This window comes from Cucurbita pepo, chromosome LG10, assembly GCF_002806865.2.
Source record: "Cucurbita pepo subsp. pepo cultivar mu-cu-16 chromosome LG10, ASM280686v2, whole genome shotgun sequence".
Lineage (NCBI taxonomy): Eukaryota > Viridiplantae > Streptophyta > Magnoliopsida > Cucurbitales > Cucurbitaceae > Cucurbita > Cucurbita pepo.
In genome coordinates, this window is record NC_036647.1 from 4370774 (window position 1) to 4381810 (window position 11037).

The window sequence follows — 11037 nt, forward strand, 5'->3', positions numbered from 1 at the left end:
AAAAATAATCCAAAGTTTATATCTTACAATGGTCACACGAATGTGATCTAATTGATTCCTCATTATTGTTTAGAAGACAAGTAATAGGTAGGAATGAATGATAGAATTTGAACCCGTAACATTTTGTATCTAAAACAAACGTGCGTTAAAGGCCGTTATACTAGGTGCTAAAACACGAAGTGTTTTGTATCAAATATCTCCAACTTGAAAAAAGAAACCAATAAATTAAATGAAATATTTTTTTAGTTGAGTCGGGTTAAATTTTCTTAAGACTTAAAATTTTGATTCATTTTATGAATCGAGATTTTTTAAGAACCTGTTAGACGAACAGGACTCTCCACAATGGTATGATATTGTCCACTTTGAGCATAAGTACTCATTGTTTTGCTTTGGGTTTTCCCGTAATGCATCACCCCCAACAGAGAGAGTATTCCTTGATTATAAACCCATGATCATTCCTTAAATTAGTCGATGTGTGACTTTCATCCAATAAATCCGATCAATCAAAACCCAACCTATGTACACTCTCGTAGTAGTCGGATTAAGCTGTCGTGGAGATATCAGTTGTTTACAACAAATCTTTCATCTTTCTGAGGGAGAAGCCGAGAGAACCATGTAGCATTTGGTGTGTAAATAGTGATTGTGTTCTTGTTTTGTTTGGGGTTGGCGATGGTGGCGGTAGTGGCATTGATTGGAAGAGTTAAGAGCGCATACCACGCCGTCTGCAAGACGAATCATGGGCTTGTACATGGAAATGACTTAAAAGTGCATCACCAACCCAAAGCAAAAAAAGAATAAAAAAAAACCCTAATGTAGGGTTCCAACCCACTTTTCCCTAAACCCTAAAAACCCCTTTCCCTCTGCTCCACATTTTTTGCGACGGATTCGCTTACTATATATAATTTCTCTCCCAAAACCCTAAACCCCAAATAACCCTAATTCCATCGCTAAACCCTAAACCCTAAAAACCCTAATTCCCAACTTCCATCCCTAAAAACCCTAAAAAACCCTAATTCCCAAATTCTATCCCTAAACCCTAAAAAACCCTAATTCCCAAATTCTATCCCTAAACCCTAAAAAACCCTAATTCCAATTTCTTGTATTTGGTGTCTACTTTGTAGGAGATAAGATTGGAGATTGACGATGAAAGACAAAAGGGACTGACGCTGAATCATTTCTTATTTATTTATTTATTTATTTAGGTTTGTAGGGCACATTTTTTCATTGTACTTCTTTTGCTTACGTATATTATTCTCCCAACTATCTCTGTCTCCCTCGTAGAAACCAATTTCAAAACTGGGAGCTGATTGTTCTTCCTCTCTTCTTACAAATTCCCTTACTTTATTCATTTCCTTCACTAATTTTGTGTAAACCTTTCATTGTTTACAAGAATTATTACCCTTTTTATATGTTTATACTAACCAAATTATTCTAAATTATAATTAACTCCTATAAACATTGTTAACTAAACTATAATATACGATGATTTGACATGTGTCGAGGATGATGAATAGTTAATGAAATATAGAAGAGTCGATACATAGAGTGTTTTGCACCCAACGCTTTCGAGAAACTTTCGAAAGCGTGACTAACATACAAGCTTCTATGCATAGAGTTGAAAATTTCAACTACCATAGAAATATTGTCGTTCGTGAGATGAAAAGTTATCTTGGAAAGGAATCGCGATGCCAATCAAGCTGTCAATGGATCGTTAGATGAGTCGTGTATATGCATAGAATCATTAGTGACAATTGAATGACGTCGGTGAATTATGACATTTTATCTAACTTAAATGCTCATCACGCGTTTAAAATAGTTTATATCAGGTAAGTTACGACGTTGTTTGTAAGATGAGAAGTTATCTTAAGAATGAAGAATAACGCCCGTCACATTAAAAAGAAGATATTTTTATCTCTTTTTTTTATTGATAAAGCAATGAATGATCGACACGAAGCTCGTTAAAATGAAAATTTGAAAGGAGACAATGGAGCGGAAATGAGTAGACATGATGATAGTTGGAGTTAGGAGCTCGAACGAACATGAGATGTTGAGTAGTTTTGTGTCAAATATATACATATGTGCGTGAGAGGAGGAATATGTTTTATTCGATTCATCCTATGTTTGCTTGTTGGTACACATTATATATATATATCAATGCCGGAGGGTTAAATTTCACAATCATAACACTAGCACACTTTGATTGATCTCAAGCCAAGCCTTTAACTTTAAGGTGGTAATAATTTTGACAATTTATTTGTACCTTTGAGATTGCTTTCCAATTTTGATGAGTTCCCTTTTAATCATTTTTTTTTTAATTTACGAGTAGTTGGATTGTCCCGCTAAATTATCAATCATCTCAAAATTTTAAGCCTCACGATCGAGATGTCAATAGTATGATATTGTCCATACATAAGCTCTTATGACTTTGTTTTGGGCTTCACAAAAAGCCGCATACCAATGAATAGTATTCCTCACTTATAAAACCATTATCTTCTACTAAATTAATCAATGTGGGGCTCACTTCCACTAATCTTCGAGATATTGTATTTTAATCTATTGATAAAATTATTATTTATCTAAAATTGATTATAATATTTATCTCGAATTTTGTGTTAATATCCTAATTAAATTGAAATTGGAAGGGATACACTTAAAATGATTTTTATTAGAAATTTCAAATATCTGTATTTACGTCATTTCATGGAGCAGTAAGATTTGACCGTGAAATAATAGAATTGGAAGAATAAATTTAATTTAGGTGATTCATTATCTGTTAATTTTAAAATTGTTAATAAATAAAGAAAAGAGTTCAACATAATGTTACAAAATCAGGAATGAAAAGTCTTGGTTGATTAAACAGAAAATTACACAATTATTAAATTAGTTATAATGTAAACCAATATAAAGTTTATGGGCATGTTGCCACACGAAGCGGAACCCATATTTCTTCTCCAGAATCTCCTAATTGTTCTAGAGCAATTAGAAAGTGTATTTAATCAGGAGGAATTCAGTACAGGTGTGGGATACATATCCAGAAGTTTTCGCAACTCAATCATGTATGATTGGAATCATAAAAAATTTGACGTTTTCGAATTCTGCCGATAACCACTATAGGCTCGAGAAACAAAGAGAAGATGTGTATAAACGAGATATACAGCAACAAGAAGAAGGAAAAGGATAACAAGAGTTTTTGCTACTATAACCTTCCCGACCACGATTTCTTTTTTGTTCTAATTGTTAGATGAACACGACTCTCCACAATGATATGATATTGTCCATTTTGAGCCTAAGCTCTCATGGCTTTGCTTTGGTCTTCCCCAAAAGGTCTCATACCATGGAGTTAGTTTTCCTCACTTATAAACCCATCATCATTCCCTAAATTAGCCGATGTGAGACTTCCCTAAAAGAGTCGAGCCACGATTAAGGGGAGGCGCACTTTGTTCGAGGAGAGTTGTTGGATGATGGAAGTCTCACATCGGCTAATTTAGGGAATGATCATGAGATTATAAGCGAGGAATACTTACTCTATTGGTATGAGGCTTTTTGGGGAGCCCAAAGCAAAGCCAGTAGAGATTATGCTCAGTACAATATAGTAACCAAAAAAATACGAAATTGTATTGATACTTGGTATAAAAGAAAAAAAGAAAAAAAAAAAAAAGCTATAATCATTTAATGGGAAATTCTTTCTCATCTAAAATTAAGATTTAATGGTAAATTCTTTCTCATCTAAAATTAAGATAATTGGATTTGTAAAATAGAAACCATAAATTAAAAAAGAAAAAAAAAGGAACAAAAGGTTAGAACATTTAATGGGCACTGTTTCAGAGAGAGATTAGGAGGTATGGCTAAGTAGAGTGAAAGATAAGAAGCGACATTCGGAGTGTCCCACTTACTTTATTACCACCTTTATTTTCCCTCCCCTTTCTCACTCTCTCCATCCCCCCATCGCTGCCTTGGCTTTCCATCTCTCCGCCCTGCCCTGCCCTGCCCTGCCCTGCACTGCTCTCTCCTCGATTCCGTCGTTTCCCTCTCTCTCTCTCTCTCTCTCTCTCTCATTCTTTTTGGCAGTAATGGCAGTGCCTCATCAGTGCCACTGCAACGACAAAAGAGGACGACGAGAGTTTTCATCGGGAAGGTAAAAAAAAAAAAAAACCCAACAAAAAAAAAATCAAAACTTTGCCACTATCCTCTTAACCCATCTCCTTCGCTGTCTCAAAAACTTGAAATTAAACGCTACCCACCGAAGAAGAAGAGGAAAAAACACTAAAGGTGGGGACTTTAATCTGTTTCATTCATTTAAACCAATACCTCCAACGCCAGGCTTTTCCAGTTTCATTCATCAACAACTCAGATCTTTCTTAAAAGAACCCAAAAGCCTGAACTTTTTGAAGCTAAAATCCCGGGAGTCTAAACACAAAAGTGGGTTTTTTAGGAGAGAGACGCACGGATTTTTGTTCGTTGTTGTTGTTGTTATCAATGGATGGTCCAAGTGGGAGTTCTTCAGGTGGAGGTATGATGAATTTTGTTGATCAAAACAGTCATAATGCGTTTGGTTCTATGATGATGATGATGCCCTTGATGTCCACCTCTCATCAACAACAACACCACCATCAGGGAGATGCATGTAGCTCGTTTCTTCCTCCTCCTCCTCCTCCTCCTCCTCCGCCGCCTAATTACACCAACAATAACACTTCTAATTCAATTTCTTACTTCTTGGATGAAACCAACAACAACATCAACGAGGGTAGTAATGGTAATTCTTCATGTGAATTGAAGGCCAAAATCATGGGTCATCCCCACTACCACCGCCTGCTTGTTGCCTATGTCAATTGCCGGAAGGTAATAATAATGCTAGATGTTATTCTATTTAGGACCCGGGAGCATAGGCTGAGATCTGAAGCTTTTTGGCAGGTGGGGGCGCCGCCGGATGTGGTGGCGAGGCTTGAACAAGCGTGTGCATCTGCAGCCACAATGAGTGGTACGTCTTGTATTGGACAAGATCCGGGGCTTGATCAGTTCATGGAGGCTTACTGTGAGATGCTCACCAAATATGAACACGAACTTTCTAAACCCTTTAGGGATGCCATGCTTTTTCTTCAACGAATTGAGTGCCAATTCAAAGCTCTCTCTATCTCCTCCTCCTCCGATGCTGGTGATTTCTTACTAACAATTACCCCTTATTTTATTTATTATTTTCTTTTTTCCATTTGCCCAATTTTTGTGCTTTATTTCATTATAATATTTTATTATTTTTGTGCACTTTCTTTGTGGCTAGGGCATTCATGAATCCTTTGATTTGCATAGTCTCTAGTTTAAAGATATATTGTTCTTAGGGTTTATATCTAAACCTCGTCTGTCATGATGGCTTCATGACACAGTTCAACCCAAATTACCCCTTTTGATCTAGGACGTGGCATGTCGACAATAGATCCCGACAAGAACACGAAATCTATTGTCAAGATAAAAACTGACTGCTAACAGATATTGTCTGTTTTGGATTGTTCTTTTTGGACTTGGTTTTAAAATGGGAGGTTTCGACACTTTTATAAGAAACAAAAATGTTTCGTTTTTCTTTCCAACTGATATGAAATTTCACACAAATGATTTTGGAAACTAAATTAATTAGAACACATTTCAAAGGAAATTCAATATTTTCAACCAAAAAGAAATGAAGTTTGTAGAAATGCATGAATCTATGTGTGTAAGGTTGGTCGAGATCTTCTAATATATGCCATTGGGAAGTTTCTTTTCCTTTTGAGATGAAACTTATGAATTCATCGTCTTTTACACCCCATATCTTCGATACATTTCCATTTAGTTCATCTTTTTCTTCCTTCAAATGGGATGCTCTAAGTATTGTTTTGATTATTGAAGTGAGAATCGAATCGAGATGTTCGAGTTTCAAATGAAACATTTAACCTCTCTTGTTTTTGTATCGATTTAAATATCTAAGATATCTGTCTCTTAATGATCGTTGAGTATGATTTCAATAATTTGCATGCAGTAATTCTATTTCTACCTACTATGATGATGATAAACTGTTTGTCACATTGTAGCGGTCTCATCGAACAATTTATCCTATCATTGGTTTTTGAGTACACATGGATGAACATGAATCACTAAGTTGCTTTGGAAATACATGATCCTTTTTTTTTTGTCTTCTACTATTTTTTTTTGTGTGTTAGATTGTCATTCCCTCTGCCAAATAGTTGTCTTAGGACTACGAATCTCTACAATAGTATGATATTGTCCACTTTGAGCATTAACTCTCGTGCCTTTGCTTTTACTTTCTCAAAAAGGCCCAATACAAATGGAAATGTATTTTTTACTTATAAATCCATGATCGTCCTCTTAATTAGTGAATGTGGGACTCCCTTCCAACAATCCGCTCACTGATCCATGCAATCAGCCGGAACTATAATTACTTGATTCATTTTTATGTTGTGAAGTTGTTCTAGAATTAGTATAATGTGTGGCTCGATGTTGTAATGTTTTGTTGTTCGCTGACACATATATTTGCACACGCCACTTAGGTTGCGGTGAGGCATTTGATAGGAACGGATCATCTGAAGAGGAAGTTGATAAGAATGGGCAGTCAATTGACCCCTGGGCAGAAGACCATGAACTGAAAGGTCAACTCCTCCGAAAATACAGCAGATACTTAGGCAGTCTGAAGCAAGAATTCATGAAGAAAAGGAAGAAAGGGAAGCTACCAAAGGAGGCCAGGCAACAGCTCCTGGATTGGTGGAGCAGACATTACAAATGGCCTTATCCATCCGTATGTTCTTGTTTTGATAACATACACTATAGATTATAGATTATATAGATTCACCAATGGGATTGGAATGTTCTTTGTGACAGGAATCACAGAAGGTAGCTTTAGCAGAATCAACTGGGTTAGATCAAAAGCAAATCAACAACTGGTTCATCAACCAGAGAAAAAGACACTGGAAGCCATCTGAAGATATGCAATTTGTGGTGATGGATGCTGCTCATCATCATCCACAGTATTACATGGACTCCGTCTTGGGGAATCCTTTCCCATTTGATATCTCTCCCACTCTTCTCTAATTATTAAATTTGCTTTTAATATAATGTCATGTATATGTATATGATGATGATGGTGTTGATGGCGATCGCCTGTATGGATGTATGATGGATGTTTCAATTTGTTTGACAGAACATATATTATATATATATATATATATGTCACTTTGCCATTTGTTGGTTATTTGGGGTATCTCGAAAATGTTCGAGTTGAACTGACTTGCGAATTAAGTTATGAATTATTGGATAAGATATTGATGTAATTAATTAAAAGTATAATTATAACTTTTCAACTAAAAAAAACATTAGTTAAAAAGATTAATAAATCAAATAAAGTGACCAAAAGATTGAAAAATATGTGAACGTGCAATTGGTCTATCAATAAATGACTACAATTGTTTTTTTTTTTAATAATAAAAAAGAAGTAAAAAAAGGTTACCTTGGTACAACGAAGAAGAGCCCAAACTTGAAGTTTGGATTCGTGGAGAATGGATGCGGCCCAAAGTTTCGGCCCGTTAATGCCGCCTTCGGTTTCCGCTTTTGTTTGTGTTCCTCGTCTCCCTCGCAAAGATTTGCGCTTCCATTGCACCCAGCACCGCCGCTCCTGCCCGACACCGTATCAGCCCGCCTGCTGCACTCTCAGTGCTGCAGCCGAATCGTCTGAAGGAATCTCTGCCGCCCTCATACGCTCTCTCGCCTCCGAGAAATCAGAGTTATCTCTGTTTTTTTCTCTATCAGAAACACAGTGGTTCGTTTCAGCCCCTAACCGGCGCCGTTGGTGAGATTTCGCCTCCCTCGGTCGTTTTTCAGAAATTCAATACGTTTTGTTTTGTTGATTTCTTCTTCAGCCGATTTTCAACTAGTCTAAATGAGAACGTTTTTTTTTACTGATCTCTTTAGTTTTTGCGCATCCAAATACTTCATGGCTTCCATTCAGGGTTTTGTGATCTTTATGTTAGTTACTTACGATACGACTTTTTTTGTAGACTTAGATTGAGGCATATTGCTAAGATTTCAATCTTGTAGATGTCTAGGTAGCTGTCTGATTATTACAATACCACTACGCCGACTCTTTTAGTGGTCCGCCGTTAATATGGCAATCTCAGTGTCGAGAAGGCTGTTGCGCTCTTTGGGTTCCCTATCAACATTTGGGCAATGTAATTCTTCGTGTACCATGAGTCAGTCGTTTTATAATTCCCGTGGTAATGCATTCTCATTTCCTCCTTATTTCAAAATTTTTACTTGCCTGCATTTTTTTTTTCTACGCTTTAATGTTTTTTTTTTGTCTAATTCAATGATTGTTAACATGTGTTTGAGTAGAAATTTATGGTCACGTTAAAGGGAGGAGTAGCTCTATGTTTGCCGGCTGTTCTACCCTGTTGAAGGTACTATCTTTTACTCAAGGACATGATATTGAAGTTTGTAGAATGTGGATTGAAATCACATCTTAATGTCTTATGCACACCTTTTTTTTCATTACATGTCCCTAAATTTGTTTTTGTCTAACCATTGTATATGAAACAGGCTGGAACCTTTCTTGTCTCCAAAGGGCTTTCCACCTCTATTTTGACTCCCGAATCAAGCAACGCTAAACCGGTTGTATCAGAAGAGCGCAAGATAGGTAGCAATATTTTTCCTCATTTTTTACTCTTCATAAGATTGTAGATGTACTTTATTATGGCGAAAGAATTGGTATATCAATCTCTTTTGTGGTTAATATGTTATGTTGAATCATTAGGGCTTCTTCAGGACCTGATGATTCCTGTGACAAACTTTCAAAATGAAGACAAGGGGTTCATGGTCTTGGCTGGAGATGTTTTTGACGTCCCTATCAGGAAGGACATCATTCATCGGGTTGTTAGATGGCAGCTTGCAAAGAGACAGCAGGTATTGGTTGTTTCCTCTTCATGCAATAGAGCTTGAGACTAGTTGATTGATTGAATGCAAACAGTGTCTATTAGGGGATTTATTTTTCCTTGTACATGTGTATTTGTGCTTTTTAATTCATTTGATAAATATAAACATTTCCATAATTATTTATACCAGAGTGTAATATTATGAGGATTAGCGACATAGTGACTTTTGATATTGCATTTTAATTTGTATTTAAATTACAATGGAGACAGCCATTGGCAACTTCATTAAATACAGGTCCTGCATTGGAAGAAGCGGTATTTTGAAACATGAAAAAATTGTTTGCCTAATTAGTTTGCCTAATTATATTGGTATTCTTAACGTGTAGAAGGTAGTTAATCTATTATATTAAGTGTCAATATACGTTTAGAAGGTAGTTAATCTGCAAAATGCAAGTTGTGTGTAAGTTTATAGAAGTGATTTTAGTAGCTAAGCATCTCGAGTGATGACAGGGAACACATTCAACAAAAACAATTAGTGAGGTTAGTGGCACCGGGAGAAAGCCATGGCGACAAAAAGGTACTGGTAGAGCAAGGCATGGAACACTGCGTGGTCCCCAGGTAGCTATGATTTTACTATGAATTATGATGTTCACAGTGCAAAAGATTACAGTAGTTGCTAATGAACTGGATGATGATTATAGTTCAGAGGTGGTGCAGTTATGCATGGTCCTAAACCGCGAAGTCATGCTTTCAAGCTTAATAAGAAAGTTCGTCGTTTGGGTTTGAAGATAGCTCTTACAGCTCGTGCTGCAGAAGGAAAGGCAGGCCTTTCTCTCTTGCTATCATTTTAGCACATGGATTATTTTCTACCATGCTTTGGCTCACATGCATGTTCTAACACACGATATTTTCTTTCCATATGTTTATGAAACCTCACTTCGGAAATTTTGTGACTCGCAGCTTCTGATATTTGATAATCTGGACGTCGCTACACATAAGACAAAGTATATGGTGAACTATGTCAATGAAATGGAGAATACTAAAAAAGTTCTTCTCGTTGATGGTGGCCCCATCGATGAGAAACTGAAGTTGGCCACACAAAACCTTCATTACGTCAATGTTTTGCCTTCTATAGTGAGTCTTCTTGATGGCTTCCCTTTTTTTGTTAGCTTCATAATAAATGAATTTGCGTTTTAGTTGCTTATAAAAGCCCCTGGTCCTAGAACATAACTATATCTTTTATTAGTCAGCTTTGAAAAATCTCCGTGCCACTTCTCTCTTATCAAATCAAAATTTGAGAGATCCTTAAAATTCTAAAACGCCTCAATACATTTCCATATGATTTTTTGAACTTTTACTTGGTGTTAAAATTTATCAAGCAGAAACCGTTTTGTTTTTGTACTATATTACTAATTTTCATGAATGTCCAGATGATCTTCTTGTTTTTGTACTATATTACTGTTTTGATTCCCGACTTATTTCCTAATTTTATTCTGTAGGGTTTGAATGTGTACAGCATTCTTCTACATGATACTCTTGTCATGTCTCGTGATGCTGTAGAAAGAATTGTTACCCGGATGCACACTCCAATCAACCGCTGAAGCGGCAGTGCATTTGACCTGAATTATATGCTCAGCTCAGATCAGCAATAACCTTTATTGATATTTCCCCCCTTTGCACGAAGGGGTGAAAACCTGTATGGTGTTTCCGTTGAGTTTGAAACTTCTCTTCTGCTGATTAGCACTTGAAGGCATCGGATAGTTAGTTTTGAAGCTGTAGTTTGTGGTGCTCCAAAATAACAAAAAAAGCCATTCTTACTGGCAGATTTTTCTGGGACTAAGGTTATCACATCTTGCAGATCTTTTTTTCCTCTTTAGAAAATCATGTTACTGATTTCTTTTATATAACAGTTATTCTGAGACTAAGGTTATCGCATGTCGGTGTCGGTGTCGATGGACTTGTCTCCATCACCTATTCCCTTGTTAGTCTCGTGTTGGATTCACTAACCATCTTAAAACAATGAAATCTTAGTAGGTAGCAGCAAGCAACTGACCATGATGCTGTTAGGAAAATGGCTTAGAAATAGACAAGTTTTCTTACTTGAACTTTGAATCAAATGACTTGCCTACCACTT

The 11037-nt window shown here is 36.4% G+C and overlaps 2 protein-coding genes across 4 annotated transcripts; both read left to right on the forward strand.

Annotated features, from left to right (window-relative positions):
* The first annotated feature begins 4202 nt into the window (after nucleotides 1-4202).
* LOC111804345 (homeobox protein SHOOT MERISTEMLESS-like) lies at nucleotides 4203-7144 on the forward strand. Its single transcript, XM_023689108.1, has 4 exons — nucleotides 4203-4839; nucleotides 4912-5152; nucleotides 6534-6778; nucleotides 6862-7144. Exons 1-4 carry the CDS (start codon nucleotides 4477-4479, stop codon nucleotides 7069-7071), a joined length of 1059 nt encoding a protein of 352 aa, XP_023544876.1. The 5' UTR covers nucleotides 4203-4476; the 3' UTR covers nucleotides 7072-7144.
* Nucleotides 7145-7612: 468 nt separating this feature from the next.
* On the forward strand, nucleotides 7613-10838 carry LOC111804568 (50S ribosomal protein L4). 3 transcript variants are annotated; one of them, XM_023689423.1, is made up of 9 exons: nucleotides 7613-7825; nucleotides 8034-8249; nucleotides 8368-8432; nucleotides 8572-8668; nucleotides 8786-8934; nucleotides 9414-9521; nucleotides 9605-9724; nucleotides 9864-10037; nucleotides 10403-10838. In XM_023689423.1, the coding sequence occupies exons 2-9, from the start codon at nucleotides 8141-8143 to the stop codon at nucleotides 10502-10504; spliced, it is 924 nt and encodes a 307-aa protein (XP_023545191.1). In that variant the 5' UTR covers nucleotides 7613-7825; nucleotides 8034-8140; the 3' UTR covers nucleotides 10505-10838. The 3 variants fall into 3 exon arrangements, with proteins under 3 accessions (XP_023545191.1, XP_023545190.1, XP_023545192.1); XM_023689422.1 differs by having other exon boundaries at nucleotides 8074-8249; XM_023689424.1 differs by having other exon boundaries at nucleotides 8082-8249.
* Nucleotides 10839-11037: the final 199 nt, after the last annotated feature.

Excerpts from the sequence above, each read along its gene's own strand:
- LOC111804345 (XM_023689108.1), top strand. The coding sequence starts at position 4,477 with ATGGATGGTCCAAGTGGGAGTTCTTCAGGTGGAGGTATGATGAATTTT. Across the intron at positions 4,840-4,911 it reads CCTATGTCAATTGCCGGAAG|GTGGGGGCGCCGCCGGATGT; the intron begins GTAATAATAATG and ends GCTTTTTGGCAG. Across the intron at positions 6,779-6,861 it reads ACAAATGGCCTTATCCATCC|GAATCACAGAAGGTAGCTTT; the intron begins GTATGTTCTTGT and ends TCTTTGTGACAG.
- LOC111804568 (XM_023689423.1), top strand. The coding sequence starts at position 8,141 with ATGGCAATCTCAGTGTCGAGAAGGCTGTTGCGCTCTTTGGGTTCCCTA. Across the intron at positions 8,935-9,413 it reads AGCTTGCAAAGAGACAGCAG|GGAACACATTCAACAAAAAC; the intron begins GTATTGGTTGTT and ends GAGTGATGACAG. Across the intron at positions 9,522-9,604 it reads GAACACTGCGTGGTCCCCAG|TTCAGAGGTGGTGCAGTTAT; the intron begins GTAGCTATGATT and ends TGATGATTATAG.